Source organism: Alnus glutinosa, chromosome 10 (assembly GCF_958979055.1).
Source record: "Alnus glutinosa chromosome 10, dhAlnGlut1.1, whole genome shotgun sequence".
NCBI lineage: Eukaryota > Viridiplantae > Streptophyta > Magnoliopsida > Fagales > Betulaceae > Alnus > Alnus glutinosa.
In genome coordinates, this window is record NC_084895.1 from 28113413 (window position 1) to 28133623 (window position 20211).

The 20211-nt window shown below is 34.4% G+C and overlaps 3 protein-coding genes across 6 annotated transcripts; 2 read left to right on the forward strand and 1 right to left on the reverse strand.

The window, feature by feature from the left end:
• Positions 1–1611: 1611 nt before the first annotated feature.
• LOC133879900 (sm-like protein LSM7) lies at positions 1612–5768 on the reverse strand. 3 transcript variants are annotated; one of them, XM_062318713.1, is made up of 6 exons: positions 5631–5768; positions 5404–5520; positions 5190–5274; positions 4576–4647; positions 2878–2930; positions 1612–1909 (listed from the first exon to the last, which is right to left on the reverse strand). In XM_062318713.1, exons 2-6 carry the CDS (start codon positions 5404–5406, stop codon positions 1820–1822), a joined length of 303 nt encoding a protein of 100 aa, XP_062174697.1. In that variant the 5' UTR covers positions 5407–5520; positions 5631–5768; the 3' UTR covers positions 1612–1819. The 3 variants fall into 3 exon arrangements, with proteins under 3 accessions (XP_062174697.1, XP_062174698.1, XP_062174699.1); XM_062318714.1 differs by having other exon boundaries at positions 5404–5514; positions 5631–5763; XM_062318715.1 differs by having other exon boundaries at positions 5404–5446; positions 5631–5724.
• Positions 5769–7135: 1367 nt separating this feature from the next.
• LOC133880778 (kinesin-like protein KIN-14C) lies at positions 7136–12189 on the forward strand. 2 transcript variants are annotated; one of them, XM_062319781.1, is made up of 9 exons: positions 7136–7325; positions 9754–9798; positions 10676–10777; positions 10869–10958; positions 11133–11214; positions 11432–11541; positions 11632–11694; positions 11802–11876; positions 12027–12189. In XM_062319781.1, the coding sequence occupies exons 1-9, from the start codon at positions 7317–7319 to the stop codon at positions 12057–12059; spliced, it is 609 nt and encodes a 202-aa protein (XP_062175765.1). In that variant the 5' UTR covers positions 7136–7316; the 3' UTR covers positions 12060–12189. The 2 variants fall into 2 exon arrangements, with proteins under 2 accessions (XP_062175765.1, XP_062175766.1); XM_062319782.1 differs by lacking the exon at positions 11632–11694.
• Positions 12190–14642: 2453 nt separating this feature from the next.
• On the forward strand, positions 14643–17617 carry LOC133880655 (large ribosomal subunit protein eL31). Its single transcript, XM_062319637.1, has 2 exons — positions 14643–14804; positions 17066–17617. Exons 1-2 carry the CDS (start codon positions 14719–14721, stop codon positions 17343–17345), a joined length of 366 nt encoding a protein of 121 aa, XP_062175621.1. The 5' UTR covers positions 14643–14718; the 3' UTR covers positions 17346–17617.
• The last annotated feature ends 2594 nt before the right edge of the window (positions 17618–20211 follow it).

The window sequence follows — 20211 nt, forward strand, 5'->3', positions numbered from 1 at the left end:
TTTTGACGTAAAATATTTTTTGTTGTATTTTTTAGAAAAAGTGATTTTTCTGAAAAGATTTTTTAGCGTTTGGTTCGTACAAAAAAATCACCAACGACGAAAAAATCTGGGTTGGTCGGATTTCAGCAAAAGGGCCATTTGCTAGATTTCAGCCGGTTGCCGGATTTCGGCTGTTCGGGCCTGTTTCGCTGGAATTCGGCAGTTCTGGCCAGATTCCGGCCAATTTTGCCAAAATCTGGTTTGGCTGGATTCCGGCGAAAGTGGCAAGATATTGCCGGATTCTAGCAGACAGTGCCGACTTCCAGCACCAGTTGCGTGATGTTTTTTACTGCTTGAGCGTGGAGGTTAACTGTGTCGTTTAAAAAAGGGGCCGAATGCGTTTGCCGTATGGGGAAAATGATTCATGCTTTTAAAAAGCGTGAATCATTTTCCGAAATTTACTAAGCATTTTTTGTCAAACAGAAATTATTTTCAGGTTGACTATTATTTTCGCCCCCACCAACCATTAAAAAATGTCGAAATCATTTTTCAAAAAATATTTTACGCCGAAACAAACAGAGTATTGAAGAGATTGATTTTCCATTTTTAACCCAAAAGAGAAAAGCCCCTTTAAACTACCCATCTCTTTGATGGGTTCAATTTCAACCCTCTAATCTCCCCCTTAATAAATAATTTTTTTTTTTTTTTAAGAAAAAAAAAAAAGAGGAGAAAAACAAGAAATATCGTTAGGTTATAAGATCAAGGGTGAGAGATTACCATTTGAAAGTGTTAAAATCTCAAAGCTGATTATGATTTGCAAACAGTTTTGATCAAAGATGATAAATTTTATGCTCTTGCACCGTGCCCTATCGTGAGAATCACGTGCTCTAAAAGATCACATCAGTTTAATAAACTGAATTAGAGGTATTTGTTCCATTCCCATTATTTGAGAAAGAAAAATGGAATTTTAAAAAAATATTAAGGTGACAATGTATCCAAGGAAGGGGCCAAGAAACAGCCATACAACAATTTTCTATTGAACAAATAGCTGTCAGGGAACCGAAAGTGTCTCATTGGCTTTCCCAGCAGCAGCTTGAGCAGCCTCTCTTGAAATCATTGGAGAAAGAGCATCAATAGAAAATCCTTTTCCAGCTAAAATGCCCCCTTCAGACGGCTTAACTTTGTTATCAAAACAAACTATTTCATTGATAGCATCTTCCATACTCTGCCCCCACTGTACAATATTTTAAAGGGCACCCAGCTTTCTAATTGCCTTTCTTTCTTAATATATGTGCCTTTTTAACGTTTTGATCAACTTCCTAACTTTCATGGTGCATGAGTCATTCAAGGGATTACTGTAGTTTTCCTCTCCTTATAACACAGAGCCAGGTACTAAGAGCATACACATAATAATTTATCTTCATGTGTCAAGTTTGAAACATAAATTAACTATAATCCAACCCATTTAATTAAACATGTTAAACTCCTCAACCCTAACCTGTTAATTTTGTATTGAGTCCATGTCGAGTTCACGAATCGTGTTAAAAATTGTTAGCCTTAAATGTTTACATGTTAAGTTTGAGCCGTATCGATGCATATGTATAAGATTATATAGGTTAACCTTTACCATACTTATATGTCCAAAGTAGCCTAAGTGAGGCTCATATGCATTAACGATGGCACTACTTTAGTTCAGAAATGACAATATTCGTGTGTCCAAAGTAGCCTAAGTGAGGCTCATCACTAACTCCCCCCATTAAGGTTTCTTAGAATTAAATGGTGAAAGGGGTACTATGAGCATACAGATTTAGATAACTAATTAAGTTACAAAAATATATGTCTAGGCCCCATCTGGCTGGAGGAAAGGGTTGGCAATCTCATCAGTTCCATCCGTTGGGGACACAAGCATTACAGCAGTTCCCCTACAAACCTGCAGCACAATAACTTGCCATCAGTTTGTTACCTAAAAGAAAACAAAAGATATATATGCAAAATAAAAAAGGAAAGAAAAATAATCATTCGAGATCGTTTTGAGTTTTTTCCAGTGCATATTTCTCAACATATACTCGGGGATATAATGGCTGAAATGATTTTCTTTCTCCATGCTTGATATAATGCTCTGACATTGCAATACGTGCCATTTTTTCCTAAATTTGAGTGATCAGTGACTGGATCCAGCCTTTTGCTTTTTCTCATTTAATGCAACATTGAAGAAGAAATCTGCTGGATCAAGCTTTTCTCTTAATGATTCAAAATGCATATCATTGCGTACCAACACCTTTTTGTTGGTAATAAAATGAAACCAGTGAGCAAGTTTGTGAGCGAGTAATACTGACAACAACAGGCCAGAATGAATGCACAAGAACCCACGAGATTATCATAAATTTGAAGATGTCTTGTCTTTTACCAACTACTGCCAGCGTCAACGTATTATTACACACTATGCTAATAACTTATGCAACCTTTAGTTAGTAGGGTTTCACAAGAAAAGTGGCTTCAAGGAGCATCAGAACAAATTTATTAACCATCATGTTTGGATCTAACAATTCAAGCCTCTGTGAAGACAATATATATTATGCAACTAGCTTATCAATAAAAAGATTGACACAAAAGTGATTAGGTTGATCCAATGGTTTTGGACAGCTTTAAGAGATCTCGCTGTCATTTACCCAATTTAAAACTTCTTGTGAGAAAAATAAAAAGAGCAAGCATTTTTCATATTAAATTCTCTAACGACTTCAAAAGATGATTCATGTTTTCAGCATTAAAAAGTTAGTGTGCCGACGTGCCTTGCAATAGCATTATTTAAGATTCATGCTTTCAGTTACAACGGTGATATACTAGACACCCATATTCATGAAGTATTTAACTAGATACATATGATGGAAGAGAACATACTATAAGGCCTAGGCGCCTGGTCTGATCAGTAGTCTTCAGTGGATCGTCAGCATCTGCAGAACAAGGACAAACATTCTATGTCAATTTGCCTACCAATTTCTACAAAAAGTTGTATATTATTGTATTCGGCTAAACTTGGTTACAAGAGAAGGCAAATATTTAGTGTGATTAAATTCAAATCCAAAACAACAACACTATATACTTCAAAGTAAGCCCAGACCTGAATCAAGAAAGTAGACATCTTAGGTGGGCTGTATTTTTAGGCCTTTGAGCCCTCTTATTGACCATTTTACATTGATTACCATTGAAGTCTCAAGTCTGTTCAATTTAGAAAACATTCCTATCATTTTTCTACTGGTACAAGTTAGCACAAACCTGCAAAAAAATACTATGCTAAAGGTGGGTGCATATACGCACTTGAACCAAGCAGTGACACAACTAATTTGACCCTTTGGCCATACAAACATATATTTCTTTCCTTTTTCAATTGGTAAAATAAATGATAGAAAAATGATTTATTCAATTTATATTTTGAAGAAAGTTAGTATGGAGATAGTATCTTCAAAGTTCTGTATGGAGACTGAACTACAGAAAACAGCAAGGTGTTAGCCTTGCACAATTTTCAGACCCACAGTTTGTATCAAACATAAGATCGCCATACGTGCATACAAATAAGGGCATAAGGTGTACAAGTTATGTTTGATGTGACTGAGAGCTCTAAAAGCTTCTGGGCATAAGGCACACATCTCATGTGGCCCACGAGTTTCTGTAGGCCTAACCTCAGGGGTGCAACTGAGAGCTCCAAAAAGCCTTCCCAAAATTGGTCATCGATTCACTAGGGAGCAACATGGCACTTTAAGTAAATAGGCTATGAATGCCAGGCATGTCTCTTCGACTCTTCCCATGTTTCTCTTCCCCGCCCTAATTTCTTTATTAAAACCCAAAATAAAAAAGGGAAGAAAAACTTTAATTGTCAAGTGAGTCACTTTGCCCCCTTTCAGTAACATGTTAGAAAAGTTAACCCAATATAGTCATTATTTTAAGCCATTTTTCTTGACTATTAAGAAGCTCTTACAGATATTATGACCTTTTTCTATTTTTATACAAACCTAAAGATGTTTTACTCTACAGTAAGAATCAAACTTTCACACAACAATTTTAAAAGTACAAATGTCCCCAAATAAAATGTGGGGGCAAAGTAAAAATTGAAGTTTCATCCAAACAACCATCTGAGACAGACATGACCATTTTTTGTTGATTGCCCTAACTTCATGGGCACAATGTGCAAAAGTTTGAAACTTTAGGGGTTCTCTGCAGCAAACAAATGTTCAATGTGACAAAATAAAAATAAATCTCGAGGAGTGTCATGTGGTTTTTCCAGAAAGAGAATATAAAACAGTGGACATAAATGTGCATATAGTAGTTTATGAAAGAAACAGTAATGTAACACTGATAAACAGCAGCATGGCCACTGTGGTGAGTTTACCTCCTAAAGAATGATAATAATAGGAAGAAGTAATATTAACGCCATCTTGCCCACTGGGCATACGTGAATAAATAGTCAAAAAGATCAAAATAAAACCATAACCAGCTAATTGGTTTGAACAGATGCATCAAAACCACACAGCTAATTAGTCTGAACACACACGCACACACACAGAGTAACAAACAATTTCCAGTAAGCAATGAAGTAGCTACCTCTCAAAAACTCTGTGGCTTCATCCAAAACAAGGTTTAGTAACTGATCATATCCTTTTAGAGTTCCTGTCACTGTAACCCAAAAGGGAGGAAAAAAAAAAGAAGAAAAGAAGAGATGTATTATGCACTGTATCAGTAATGAGAATATTTCACCTAACTAAAGATACAACATAATGACTGTTTGATATAAAATTGTCACTTTTCAGTGCATTGTAAATTCCCCACTAGAAGGAAAACCATAAGAAGAAGTTAGATGTTAAAGAAATCCCATGGGGTCCAATCTATCCTAATGATCCCCAAACAAAGAAAAATAACCCAAATAACATAAGCTCTACACCAACCATCCCTATACTCGGCATCTACAATTGAAAGCAGTTTATATTTTTCTGGCTTTGCATTTGAGCTCACCAAAGCAAGAATTATACTTTCATAACCCTTCTTAACTCATATGAGTAGCTAAATGTTGGATTTTTATACATTTTCACATCAAATTCCTATTTCAAACCATATCTCTAGTCCTTTTATTTGATATTCAGCTGGTCCATTATACCCCTAACTAAAATGAATTATCTATTGATCAGTAGAAAACTGAAAGTTTAGTAGCAAGCAGTGACCTTGTCTGCCACCAGTGAGCTTCACTTGGACACCTTTGTCCACAAACTTTGCCAGGTCCAAGACTGTTTCCTTCCTGCTTCCTGACTGAAACAAAATCACACATCATATAGAAAACACACAAAAAAGGGTAAGCCAACATAAAATTCCCATTAATCTAAAGCAAATATTCTTTGGGTTGCTGAAACTAAAACACACAAAAGTAGAACACTTTACCATATCTTAAATTGGGGTTTTTCAGCTCCTCTCTTAGATTTTGCTGAGTCAAAATAACTAACGATTTTTCAAAGAACTCTTAAAACCCAAGTGAATCACAAATTTACGCACCTGAAACTAAGCAGAATTGAAATATTAAAAAAGAAAAGAAAAAGGGTGTGTTTGAGTGTGAGAGTGAGACTGCGAAATTGCAAATAAATAGATTATGGTCCAGGTTTTTGTGGTACCTTAATGGGATTCTGGGAATGAAGGGGAAAAGGCGAAAAGAACGAGACTTTCGCAAGGGAGACAACATTGAAAATGTTGGGAGTATAAAGTACGGACTCGAGCCCGTTTCTGGCTTGGCCGGTTGGCCCAACAGAGTCCTAGGCTTCCAATTTTTCCCAATCCTAATTTATTTTTATTTCGAGTAATATTCTCTTAACACTAATTTATCAAAATAAATCTCTCTAAAGTGCTTTGCTTTAAGTGACTTTTTTTTTTTTTTTTTTTTTTAAGTGGTTGATTTATTTTTTAAGACAATTTCAAGTACCAAATAAATAAAGAATCTTAAGGTACTACAACTTTTATATAAGTTCTTTATAAATTAATGTGACAGTTCATACAATACTTACTACGTTAGTAATTAAATAATAAAATTTAATTATGACTGACGTTACATTGTAATGTGAATTATCACGTCAGTTTGTAAGTCAATATAACACTTACTATATTAGCTAATAAATAATTAAATTTAGTTGTAACTAATGTGACAGTACCACATTAATTTGTAAAATATGTGTAGTATTTCAAACATTTATTTATAAGATAGTCATATTTACTATAAAAGAAATGATTTTTCTATATCTTTCATATATATATATATATATATATATATATATATTAATGTTGTTTTGGGTGTTGATCCGCGGATAATAAACTTGAAAATGTAACATTTTATTGCCTTAACAAGGCAGACGATGAATACATGCAATATATACCTTAAAAAAAAAAAAAAAAAAAAAAAAAAAAAAAACATTCTTTAGAGCTTTTCGAAAGATGATGGCCAATGTTTACTTTCTTAAATTATCATATCATACTCTTGCATTCAATAAAAATATATATACTCTTTCGTTGATAAAATTATGGACAAAGATTTTCTTCAAATTTGGTTGAAAGAATTTATTAAAATAACACATGTCTATTTTTTAAATAGCATTCAAGATGTACATTTTTTTTTCTTCATAAAGTTCATTCTAACTTCGTCTCTATTATTAAAAAAAAAAATATGTTTTTTCATATGCTCAAGAGATATACGTCATTTTTATAAATTGGGTTGGATAACTTCCTCCAACTTAGTTTTAAGGAAAATTCTGTTCAAAATTTCTTATAAAGATTCATAAAAATATACATATACTCTTTATGGAAAAATAATAATAATAATAACAACTTAAAATTAAAACCTACAAATAATTTTCACAACGGTTTTTCAAACCAAAAAATTAACAAAAAAAATAATCTCCAAAACACATTATTAAATATACTTATATTTTAATTTCTAATTAACTAAATAACTAAAAATCATGACGATGTTTCTTAAATAGTTTTTACTTTAAAATCTTCCTTTAAAAAAAAATAAAAATCCCAACAGCTAACAGGATATAAATCGTTTCTTTATATGGACCAAACGGAGCTCAGCCCAGATTATCATTCAAACCCTCATAATTAAACTTGCACAACCCGACCCAATCTCAACTGCTTAAATTTTTTCAAAAAAAAAAAAAAGAACCGCTTAAACCCATTACTTCTACGTAACTCTGATATCACGCCCCCCTCTCTCATTTTCTACATTTTTTCCGGCGACCCAGCCCCGGTGAACTCAGCTTCAGTGGTCCGTGATTTGGTCCCCATAGCTTCTCGGCATTCAAGCTAAAATGAAGCAGGTAAAATTTTGCCCTCAAACGTCTCTCTCTTTCTCTGTAAAACGAAGGAAACTTCAAAACTGCGAGGTAATTTTTTGTAGCTCTCTTTCTCGATTTCTTTATGTAGTTACTTGTTAAGATTTGGAATGAGTTGATTTCACGAAATTAGTAGTTCTTTGTAGTTGATTTCACGAAATTTGTACTTCTTCGATGTTCTCCTTCTGACTTCTGATGAGGCTTGACTGATAACTTTCCTTAAATGCTACGGAATTACATTTTATTTTTGTTGGTTTATGTGTGTAACCTTTCCGGAATGTTTTTGCTCCTCAAAGACTTTTGTTTCATTCTACTTAGTACATGCTGTAATTTAGATTTCCTTTCATGATGAATGAAACTGGCGAATTTTAAAGCTCATGTGAACTACTAATTAAACCCTAGCACTGTGGTAAAGGATTAGGAAGGGTTTGGAGTTTAATCCTTTATCCAGGTCCCAGAAAAATGGAGATTGTGCATGATTTTTTTTAAAAAAAGAAAAGCGAATAAGAAGTTATGATTTTCTGTGCTTGCTTTTGTGATAGGCTTTGATTTGTTTAGTTTATTGTTTTCTCGGATTTTCAATTTCTTTTTGGCAACCGAATCTTAGGGCTTGAATAGTGGTTTTTTTTTTTTTTTTTGGAATCTGACGAATGTTCCATTTAACTATTAATAAACTGAAGTAGTTCATTTTGTGTGTTCGTAACTGTTACCGTCTGTTTGGTTTCCGAGAAGACAGAGGAAGAGAAAAGAAAGCAATGATGTATGGGGGAAATGGAAAAAAAAAAATATCGATTATAACAATGATGTTTTTTTTTTTCCTTCCATTCTATTTGAATTTATTTTACACTTCGTGCGTCTTTTATATATGTGCATTTCTCTGTGTCTTTATCCTTGTGTGTGCATGTACATTTGAATAGATTTATATGTTTCACAAAGCATTATGATGAACTCAAAATCATTCATGTAAGAAGATTTTGTGAAGTGTTATTTTACACTTCGTGCGTCTTTTATATATGTGCATTTCTCTGTGTCTTTATCCTTGTGTGTGCATGTACATTTGAATAGATTTATATGTTTCACAAAGCATTATGATGAACTCAAAATCATTCATGTAAGAAGATTTTGTGAAGTGTTTTTTATTGATAAGTTACACATGCACCCAATGGGACTTGCACCCACGACCTCGCCCTCCACCTTGCTACAACGGGAGGAATTACCATTTGAGCTAAAGCTCATTGGCAAATTGAGTTGGACAACTCATCTCCAGGGTGAAATACAGTCGATTAAAGCAAGGTGTTGAACCATGAAATGATAGCAATTAGGATCTCAATTTAGGTTTTCTCAATGAAAATCAAAACAGTTTGTTTGGACCTTTAGCCTTCATGGAAGTCTTTCATTTGATGGATGTGTAGTTTCTCATGTGGTTAAGTGTCTGATACATTACAGTTCTAGTTAATAGGAACACTTTTTTTTTTTTTTTAATTTAGATTCGTTCTATTTTTTTAAGAGGTGGAGATTAATTGGTATTTTAATTTTGACAATACCCATTGTTGTTTTAATGGAATAGAGTTTTAAATAGGTCATAATCGAAGTTTGATGACCTCTCTACAACCAGAACATCATCTTGTTTCTTATGGTTACCCAAGTAATAGTTTCAAGAAGTTCAATCAAAGTTAATGTAATTGTTGTGCCAATAATGTGCTGCTTTTTTTGGAGTGTTCTTATGATAAACTAAATTGCATTATTGTGATGCCAATAATGTGATCCTCATGTGGTGGACCGTGGACATAGCCAAAACCCTGTTTGGTCGTGAAGGCCTTCATAACTACATGCCCCCACAGTACCAACCCAATTTGTATCTTCCTGGTTCAATGCATAAAATTCTAGTGGTATTTTTTGCAATGGATGAGACAAGCCAATTTACCTTTTGTGTTACTAGTTTTGGGGCCACCAGAAGCTACTTGATCATGTTTATGCAATGATTTTGCTTTGGTTGAGATCTATATATGGAGGGGATAAAGGGGAAAGATTAAATTTAAATTCAGATGGGGCATGGAATCTCGTAGATTTGACATAAAAGAGTGTGTGTGAGATTATGAAGCATTTGACTTGTTTTTGTTAAGTATTGTTGTCATTCTAATCAAAACAACAGAAGCTGGGAAACATCTCTTTTTGGCTTCTTCTTTTTGGGTCTTTCCTTTGTTTCCTATTTGAACATCAAACTACGTAAATATCACTTAACAAATGTGGTTAAAATCATTATTTCCCCCCCCCCCCCCCCCCCCCCCCCCCCTTTTTTTCACCACAAAAGTGAAAGTGTTCTGACTTTTGAGGCATTTGTTAAAATATTGAGAGGGACAATGACTGCTTAATAGTAGCACTTTTAATTGCTTGCATGTTGTTATAACCTCAGGAGAGCAGTGTTGAACGAGAAGATATCAAGGAACCCTTCAGTGAGGTATAATATCTTTGACCTTCGTATGATTCTAACTAAGATTTCAAAAATAGATATGACTGATGGTTTTTGAAGATTAGCAATGTTATTATGGGATAGTGGTCTATTTGCTTCAATATGGAGTGAGTTGCTTCAATTCATCTCAACTATTTTAAGTAGATTTGAAAAATCTATGAGCAAGAAACTTGCAAAGCCAAGGAAGTTCTGTTAAAAAGTTCTCCTTAACAGACAATCTGATGAGTTAATGCATGAGGACCATGAGGTTGATTAAAATGTATGAGTAGATGCAGAGGATTGTTTGTAGCAGCAATTTCATGCTTTGTATCAGTTGCAGATTTCTGCAGTAGCAATAGCAATTTCATGCTTTGATCCGAACCTCTGGTTTTGTTTTGTTTTTTGCAATTGTTTGGTTTGGGTGTTTTTGTAGATGTATTGTGTAGTTGTTTGTTCAGGAGGTTATTGATAGTTCCTGGAGTTTCTAGCCTATTTGCTAGAGGTTCGGATCACTTAAATTATGCAGATGAATTAATGCAGATTCATTCTACGTTGGTTGGTTGAATGTTATTGGCTGGTCGGTTGAATTCATTCTATCTGGCATGCTTCAACAACGTTGGTTTTTCTACATTGGACCCACTTGGACGAAACCCATATTTGTAAAAACTATATGCTATATTTTTGCTTCCAAACGGTTTCTGGTGCAATTTTGATGTTCATGACAGTTAAAGTAGTTAAAGTGGTTGCTCTCAAAACTAATAAAAAATAATATCTAATTAAAATAAAGAAATAATAACCTTCATAATGGTAAGTCTTCTACTCTTATCATCTTCATTTTGCTCCTCTAGGGTTTTGACTTCACTTTACCCTTCGTTGTGTTGCTTAGATGAATATCAAGGCGGAGAAGTTCGATGTGATTCTTTCAAACTTGAAGAAAATTCGATCTTCTTTAGAAGAGAGAGTGGCAAAGGAAAAATCAGATAAGCTGGTAATATTTTATTTCTAGTCATTGCATTTTGTATGAACATAGGTGATACATGTACATTTCTATATCTCATTTATTGTGGTTTGATGACTAGGAAGCAAGGGTTGCTGATGAGAAGTTGCAAGCTTCTCTTTTGGCGGAGCTGGAAAAAATTCGGCAGGAGAAATCAGCTGCCGAACAGAAGGTAACATAAATTCAGACTGTGGTTGTCTCATGCTTATCATTTGAATAGTGAGGATCAGTGGTTGTCTTCTTTGAATTTGGTCAATTTTGAATGTTAGGCCAGTTTAAGTTTCTTGAACCCTGCTAATTAGCTCACTGATGATATTCTCTCGCCATAAATTTGTTGAATCTGCAGGCAGCCTTGTTTGAGGATATGTACAACAGAGGAAAACAAAAAGAATTATATAATCTGCAGGCAGCCTTGTGTGTGGCTACTGGTATATACTATATAATGTTCTGATTGTTTTCTGTTTACTGGATGTTGGAAGATATTATTTCTTCATTTTAGGGTTTCGGTTTTTCATTTTGGGTTGTTGTTTATTGTTTAGTTCAGAATCATTTTCTCTTTTTGCGCAAGAGAAGTTTGATTTCTTTTATTTCACTGAGTTCTAAATAAACTTGATTAATGTTGTAAATATATTTGCTTGATTTTAGAGGGGCAGATGAAAAACAAGGAAGAAGAACTGAATTCAATTATCATGGAGCTAAGAAAGAACTACGCTTCTTTACAAGAGAAGTTTACAAAGGAAGAGGCGGATAAGTTGGTAAGGAGAGTCAAAATTTAGTTTTGCCATGAAGCTATTGTTTGAATGATTGCTAGTTATGAATTACACAATGTTTTGAATCTCAATCAGGCTGCTGCGAATTCTCTTGTTCGTATGGTGAAGTACCTGATAAAAAAAACGAAAGAACTAGAGGTTGATTTCGCTGTTCTATTAACATTGTTTGTTCTATTGTTTCCTTTACATGTTATGTCTTTACTATTAAAATGAAAAGCTTGTGAGATGTTGGATTTCTTTTACAGGAACAGCGTTCTTTGCAAAATGGCCAGATAAGGATACTGCAGAAACAGCTAGTAACTGCAGAGGAGAAATTGCAGGTAATGATATGAAGTCAAGCAAAATTTAGTATTGCATGGGGATGTTTATTATAGTAGGTGTATGTGCCATTTGTTTCTTGGATTTTAGGCATGAATCATTAGGTCATGTTAACATATTTCTAATTATAATCAAATATGCTCTTTTTGCAGCTTTATGAAGGAAAAAATGTTAGGGGCCACTGAAGAGTGAAGACTAATGATCAGAACACTATATACTTCAAAATTTTGTCTGCCACCATTGAGCTTCACTTGAAAATGTAACATTTTTTTTTTTGTCTGGAAATGTTACATTTTATTGCCTTAACAAGGTAGATGATGAATACAATATATACCTTAAAAAAAATTATGTCTTTAAAGCTTTTCGAGAGATGATGGCCAATGTTTACTTTCTTAAATTATCATATCATATTCTTGCATTCAATAAAAATATATATACTCTTCCTGTTAATAAAATTATGGACAAAGATTTCTTTTAAACTTGATTGAAGAAACTCCTTTAACTTAATCTCTAAAACTAACACGTCTAATTTTTTTAGTGGCACCCAAAATACACGTTTTTTTTAATAAAATTTATTTCAACTTCGTCTTTATTACTAAAAAAACATGTGCTTTTTTTATTTGCTCAAGAGACATTATTTTTATAAATTGGGTTAAAGAACTTCCTCCAAACTAGTTTGGAGGAAAACTCTATACGAAAATTCTTATAAAGATTCGTTAAAATATAGGGTAAATGTATAATAACTCCCTAAGTCGGAGCCTGGTTTAAAAATGGTCTCTCTCTTTTTTTAAAAAAAACAAAAAAAAAAAATATCAACATTGATTCCTTAATTTTTTCACGATTTTGAATTAGGTCTTTCTCTCACTTTTTTGTCCAATTTTGCAAATTTCATTAGTGTTACATCAGCCTTTTTGTCACGTTATCTTAAAATATTATTTTTTTAATAATTTTATTTAAAAAGATAAATTAAAGAAATAAAAAAAAATTAAAGGAAAAAAAAAGAAAAATTTAAAAAAAGAAAAGGGGGTTGTGGTGGCTGCCAGGCTGCCATCCTTAGGTTGGGGTGGCCGGCGCCATAAAATTTATAAATCTTTCAAAACTTACACGGTTATGTCTAGACTGATGTCCAGTGCTCCAAGTTGTGTTTGTTTCGTTCCAGCTGCCAGAAAACCTTGAAATCCTCCATATTAATTTTCTGTGAGAAATTGGAGACTAAATTTGTCTCCAAATTTAAATTTATAAACAAAAAGTAGACTGCGGAAATTACAGAAACTGCATCTTGTGGAACTTCCAGAGTTAACTAGCATTGGAGTGTCAGAGTATATATCTACATCTATCAAATCAATCAAGGTTTGTGAATGCCCAAAGATCGACGAAGACGAAATTGAAGAGTATTGAAGTTGAACCGGCATCTCTACAAATTTCAGGTGCTAGGGAGTTTGTTGAAGCTCTTTCATGGTTAATTTGTCGAGGAATCTGACTAGTAATCGTGTGCATCTTGCCCCCATATGCAGCTTCAGTCTTCAGGGAAAATAGTTATTTTCTTCTGCGGAATCTGCCTTGGACATTTTTTATAACTTTTCTTGAATGTTGTATAAGGGTGAGAATCTGCTAATTAAGCAGAGATTGGCTTTTAGTACTGCATTATGTTCCAACCATAAAGACAGTTCAGTTTGTATTTGGTTATTTGGGTTTGACATCTGATTTTGATGATTGGTTTTTGCCACTTCCTTCTTGCTTCTTATCATTTAGTTTTTGCAACTCTGCATGTAAATCCCGGATTGAAGTTTGAAACTTTTGTGTCCGATGAACCGAAGTGCTAAACCTCAGCCAGAACTCCAGATCTTCTTTCAGACATTTTATCAAATACTGGAAGAGCCCATATCAAAACCCGAGCATGATCAATAAATCTTTTATCACTGCCACCCGTCTCCCTAGAACTCGTTCTCCCATTTATGAATCAATTATTGTTCCTCTACGTCCATCCTTATCAAAAGCAGATTTATTTGACTAAGAAATTGAGAAATTAAAAAACTAGGTTCCTCAATTTCTCAGTATAAAACAAAGAAACCAAGTCCCTCAATTTCACCTAGTTCCTCTGGCAGCCCTAGAGCCACCCCAACCACCTCCCCCCACCCCCTTTCTGTAATTTATCTTTGTAAATAAAATTTTTTAAAAAATAATATTTTAATGTGACGTGGCAAAAAGGCTAACGTAACTCTAATAGAATTTTTAAAATTGGATGAAAAATTAACGGAAGGACCCAATTTAAAATCGTAAAAAAGTTAAGGAGTTAATGTTAAAAATTTAAAAGAAATGAATTATTTTCAAATCGTGCTCCGATTCGACTGAAGAAGTTATTATAAATTTACTCCAAAATATATGTACTCTTTATTGGAAATAAATAAATAAATAACAACTTAAAATTAAATCCTAAAAATATTTTTCACAACAGTTTTTCAAACCAAAAAATACTCTCCAAAACACATTAATAAATATACTTATATTTTAATTTCTAATTAACTAAAAATCATGATGATGTTCTTAAATAGTTTTTACTTTGAAACCTTCCTTGAAAAAAAGAAGAAAGAAAAAAGAAAAAAGAAAAACTTGGTTTTATAACACACCTTTGAAACAAGTACAACGTAGTTTCACAAAAACAACCTTTATGTTTGGAGTTCACTTATTGGGGAATTTTAGTAGTTTGACCGAAAAGCCCAGGGCTTTTCCGTAAAAGTCAGCCACTATATATCTGTCCTCTATGAAACCCTAAGGTTTCTTTGGCAGCAGCAGGCGAAGGTGTAAACGAGTTGTAGTTGGATCGGAAAGAGCAGAGCGGCAAAAATGGTGGACAAGGCCAGCAAAGGGAGAAAGGAGGAGGTTGTCACCAGAGAGTACACCATCAACCTCCACAAACGCCTGCATGGATGGTAACCTTTTATCTCCTCTCTTTCTATCTCTCTTTGTAGTTATATGTATGTGTGCGTTTTTGTTTTTATGTGGGTATTTGACATCATTTTTGTGCTTGTAAATGGCTTGGATCTGATTCAAACAAGGTTTATTATGGTGGGTTTAGGCCGTTTTTTGTGATCTTATTGATTGATGCTTCTCTAAGTTGCTTCTTTGAAACTTGTATGATAGTAAACTTGGTTGTTTCTTTCGACTCGGCCAGGTTCATTTGGATTGATGAATGATGTTCCAGTTTTTTGAGGTCCGCATAACTCAGTATAGCTATGTTGTGTGGTAAATCATCAAATTTGTTTTGGTTATTGAACTATTGGAATTATCATCTTGTTCACGTGAACCCAAAAAAATGGTTGCTGTTTACAAATGGGTGTTATAGACTTGGGATCAATATGTTCTAAGCTGTAAATATCTCTTGGAATTGTTACATGATTCATTTTGCAAGAAGCATCATGTCTAAGATTCGACCTCCCTTGAGTGCAAACAATTCATTGGGACTACGCCCGCGGGCAAAGCCCGAGCTTTACCCGACCCGTCCAGAGGAGGCGCTTTGTGCAGTGTCTCGGAGATATAGTCGGCGAAGCCCCAGATACCCCGGTTATATATAATAAATAAATAAATAAAAATTGCTTTTGCAAGACTATGTTTCTTATTGTGGAAGATGTTTTTGGGGAAGTGAATTCTTGCTTATGTGTTTAGAGTCTACCTGAGGAGTGTGATACGGTTTATGTATATTGGTGACATAATATCCATTGACAAAGCCTCAAGCTTCTGATTATCTATTAAGTTATTTAATATTGAAATAAGAAGTATTATAAACAAAAATTGAAATATGTAATAACCGAACAATTAAAAAAAAAAAAGTCAGACCAGTATGGTGTCTTTTTGAATCTTGAATATGATACCTCCGATTATAACAACCTATATGTTTCTCCCCTGGTGGTGTGAAGGATAAGTTGTACTATTGTGTAATAGGCAAAATTTTCTCTATAAGCTTATGTATATGTGATAAGTGGGTTGTTATTTCATCCGGGGAAGCTATAATACGTTATTTGTAATTGCAGTATGGCATTATATTTCTACTATAATTGAAGATACTTAGCTTTGATACAGATGCAGGAGAAGTGTACTTATGTTCTGCAAGGGATATTGACATTCTTGTCATTGACATAAATGTATCAATGCTTTCAAATCATGAAAATCTTGGCGTGTATAAAATATTGGTCCTCTTCCCTGGCTGGGGCATGTGTGACCCTTCAAATTTAGAAGTAAATAGTGTTAGATTACTGATGCATTGATTGATTACACCACTGGAGCGAATTTTATAGAGTTTGTAAGTAAACAAATGGTAGCAGACTAACTTATCAAAAAAAAAAAACAAATGGTAGCAGACTGTTGACCAAATTTTTAAATCCCATAATAAGGGCCAGAGAACTGGTAGCTCCTTGTGAAACCTAACCTTGAGCAAAATGTTCATAGGTGCACCTCTTTCTTTGTTTCTTAAAATCTATTCTGTTGTTTTACATCCTTGCTACTTATGTTTTTGCTTAAAGGAATGTTTTTCTGACTTTATCTTAATTTAATAGTTTTAAAACTCGGACAAACTTCTGAGCTATTGAAATTTATGTGATGTTAGCTGGTATGGTATTTTTTTCATGTTTGTCTCTTTCCTGCTAGGAAATGTGCACACTTGGGGATTTTATTGTTTCAGTCAATCATGCGAGTGTGATTATGTATAATTCACAGTTGACTTAATTTGGATCTAACTGAAGTGTTTTTTTTTTTTTTTTTTTAATGAAGTTATCTCACTGAAGTTATCTTTGAGAGCCTATAGTTTGATAGGATAATTTACTGTATTTTGCTTACGTTAATGTAGTTATGAGTAAAATCTATCAGGCAGTGTTGAGTGCAGTTGAATGATTCAGGTTTTTTTTCGTCTTTAATACGAGTGTTTGGGTGCATTTGTTTCAAACTTCTACGCTTTCATTTTATTTCTAGACATCTATGGCCGTTTGCGTTTCCCTAAGTGACACTACATTTAGTTATTTCTACAAATTCACCTTAGTTTACAATTCCATTTTCCCATGTTACACCTCATGTAGGTGTCTCATATGAAATTGTCACCGCCTTGAAACTTGTTACTCCTTTTTTTTTTGACCTATTCCAGCTAACTGATGCAATCCCTTTGGACACTTCTAAGTAACCTTTCCTTAAATCCCATGTGCAGCACTTTCAAGAAGAAGGCTCCTAAGGCCATAAAGGAAATCAGGAAGTTTGCCCAAAAGGCTATGGGGACAACTGATGTCAGGGTGGATGTTAAGCTTAACAAGCATATTTGGAGCCGTGGGATTCGGAGTGTGCCGAGGAGAATTCGAGTCCGCATTGCACGAAAGAGAAATGACGAAGAAGATGCAAAGGAGGAGTTTTACTCACTAGTCACTGTTACTGAGATCCCTCCAGAAGGTTTAAGTGGTTTGGGCACGAAGGTCATCGAGGAAGAAGATTGAAGTAGCCTACATCCATAAATCATAGTTAGGTTGCTCCAATTTTGGCCTTACATATTTCTTATTTCAGAGATGTTTTTGTTTCGCTTTGGATTTTATTGGAAATTTCTTCAGCAGAGAGAGCATCATGGATTTAATGTCATTCTATTATGTAGCCTGTTCAAGCTATCTTTCCTTGAGACCTTATAATTAGCTTTATGGTGTGAAACATAGTTTATGATGTATTGTTGTGACCTCGGCATCTAAATGCAAAGCCAACCTTTAATCTTTGGATATTATGCTGAGTCAAAGATATATTCTTTAGGGCTGGTGGCTTGTTTACCCCTCAGATTGGCAGCTATAGCAGGAGCCCGCCGGCTTCTGACTGTAGTGTACTACAATAGTACAATTAGTGCATCTATGAGTCTTGTGGGAGCACAAAGAATATATCTTTGCAAAATGTTGTCTACAATACCCATGTTTTACTTTTAGAAAAAATTATACTTTAGCCTCCTAAATTTTCACCGGTTTTGCAACTAGCCCTACAAACTACTAATACTTTGCCCCCCTCCCCCACTATCAATACTCTTTTATTTTTGCTGATATGACAGTGTAGTTGTGATTGGATTTTTTTTTTTTAAACAAGGGTTAGATTCAAGAATTACTACACTTTCAGCATAGTTAGTGAGATATTAGTGACATAATATCAACCAAATGAGATTGTGATATGAGATGCTATATATTACTTCTCTATTTAACTTTTATCTCATTGGATTGATGTGGCACGGTCGATCAATCTTTGAATATTTTTTCCTTTGAATATTTTTTAACAAGGGTTTGAATGTTTTTTTAACAAGTGCCGGTGAGTATTATCACATCAACCAACCAAATGAGATGTAAAATCTAGTAACATGTTACTTTGGGGGTGACAATAAATTTTTTATGGATGATACTCATTAAAACATTTATTTGAGGTTTTGTAAGAAATTTAGGGTGATGTGAGAGAAGTGGTGGTCGTGGTGGCTGTAGCACAGAAGTGGTGCTTGGTGGGGGAAGTGTGAATAGTGGAGTTGAGAGACAAACAAGGGTTCAAATGTGTTTTTTTTTTTTTTTCTCAATTATTTAATAATATTTTAATTAGAACTACATTTTTTAAACAATAACTTTTGCACAATACTAACAGGACACCCTTGTATCAATCTTTGATTTTTTTAAAAAATAAAAAATAAAGAAAGGATTACTTTTTTCTTCTTCTTTCTAATTGATAAAGGATTAGTTAAAACTAACATATTAGCATTGATTAACAAATAGCATGTGCTATTATAAAATATGCAAAGTACATTATGAGTAAAGGGACAGGACCCCTTAAACTCTAAGTTAGAAGGATCTGACTTAAAAAATAGCTGTCTGAGCAGAAACATCAAACCTTACTAGAATTACATTTGAGCCTCTCTTACATTAACGCTCACTCTCAAATAAAAGAGGATCAATCTAGCATCAAGCCAACAAAAATTCTAATAAAATATGAGTAATACACAGACAGACTGTACATGAGAAAACATGAAAATACACAACACAAACAAACAAAAACCACAAAAATCAAGCTGCAAGCAGAAGAGGCAGGGGCTGACTCCTCCGGAGACGACGGCACGTGGAGGGCACACGTCGTCACCGGTGCCACCCAGTTGCAAATCAGCCACCGTAGCCCCCAGCCCCACCGTGCATGGCCAGAGAAAAGCGAAATGTGGCCGTCACGCAAGCCAAAGAATAAAAAGCTTTCTAGTGTGTGCAGACCACGCGCCGAACTTTGACAACCGGCGTGACCAGTGCTTCCAACGGCAGGAGCGGACGACGACGGGGAACGCGGCTGAGGGGCGCGTGTCTTTAAAACAGCAATGGGGTTGAGTAGATCTGACTCCGAAAAGTCGAAGAAAAACAATTGAAGAAAATGCCATTACCGCCGTTGAAAGACACGAACGGCCACCACTTCCAAGCTAAACACCTTGATTTTAGCTTCTTGCCTTAGACGAAAAGAAAGAAAGAAAAAAGCAAAAACAAAAACACAAGAAACAGCCACCATAGCCTGGAAAGGCTAGAGGAAAGACAGCCACCACCGGATCTACTCGGGGAAACAAAAGCTCCACAGCCCAAATGGCAGGGAGAAGTCAAGCCTCCATTGAGAAAGCTCAAGGAGGAGAGCAAAATACATTAGTCCAAGAGGACTAAGGGACACAAGAAACCGGGGGGAGGGAGGGCTCCCTCCCCCAGCTAGCAAGTTTTACTGGGGGGAGTTCTCTGGAAAGAGTCGAGAGGAGAGAGAAAAACGAAAGGCGTATTTTTATGCTTCATACATTCTTGAGTGCACTCTTTGAAGTTAAGTGAAAATTGTCAATGAATTTTGGATTTAATGGTAATTTTTACTACAACATCAAGAGTGCACTTAGAAGTGTAGACTTGGAAGTACGTGTAGCATTTTTCAAATAAAAATATAGTTTCTATCATTATTTGTATGATATTGGTAGGGTCCAGGGCAGTTCATGTAGCCTACTGTTTATGGATAAGGATATTCTTAATTTCAAATTAAATTGATAATATTCTTTTTATGGTTAGTATTTAACGTTTGTACATCTAACGTTATACACGATTTCATATTATTTAATCTTTTTCTTAACAAATTTGCTAACATTGATTTTATATATACAATTAAATGCAATAACTTTAAATCTCAACAATAAAATAGATACTCTTTATTTCATTTGAAATAAATACTCTTCATTTAAGAAACATATTGGATCCTATAAATTTAGTCGTTTTTAGCTGAATTTTCATTTCAAAGCATGTTCTTTCATCAAAACCATTAAATGCACTATTTATTTCAAAAGCTTAATTT

Bases quoted from the DNA above. Each gene is read 5' to 3' on its own strand.
- LOC133879900 (XM_062318713.1), bottom strand. The intron at 4,648-5,189 runs GTCACTGCTTGC...TTTGGGTTACAG, and splicing joins GCTCACTGGTGGCAGACAAG to TGACAGGAACTCTAAAAGGA. The intron at 2,931-4,575 runs GTAGCTACTTCA...CTTGTTCTGCAG, and splicing joins AGCCACAGAGTTTTTGAGAG to ATGCTGACGATCCACTGAAG.
- LOC133880778 (XM_062319781.1), top strand. The intron at 11,542-11,631 runs GTAAGGAGAGTC...AATCTCAATCAG, and splicing joins AGGAAGAGGCGGATAAGTTG to GCTGCTGCGAATTCTCTTGT. The intron at 11,695-11,801 runs GTTGATTTCGCT...TTTCTTTTACAG, and splicing joins AAAAAACGAAAGAACTAGAG to GAACAGCGTTCTTTGCAAAA.
- LOC133880655 (XM_062319637.1), top strand. From the start codon at position 14,719: ATGGTGGACAAGGCCAGCAAAGGGAGAAAGGAGGAGGTTGTCACCAGA. The intron at 14,805-17,065 runs GTAACCTTTTAT...TCCCATGTGCAG, and splicing joins CACAAACGCCTGCATGGATG to CACTTTCAAGAAGAAGGCTC.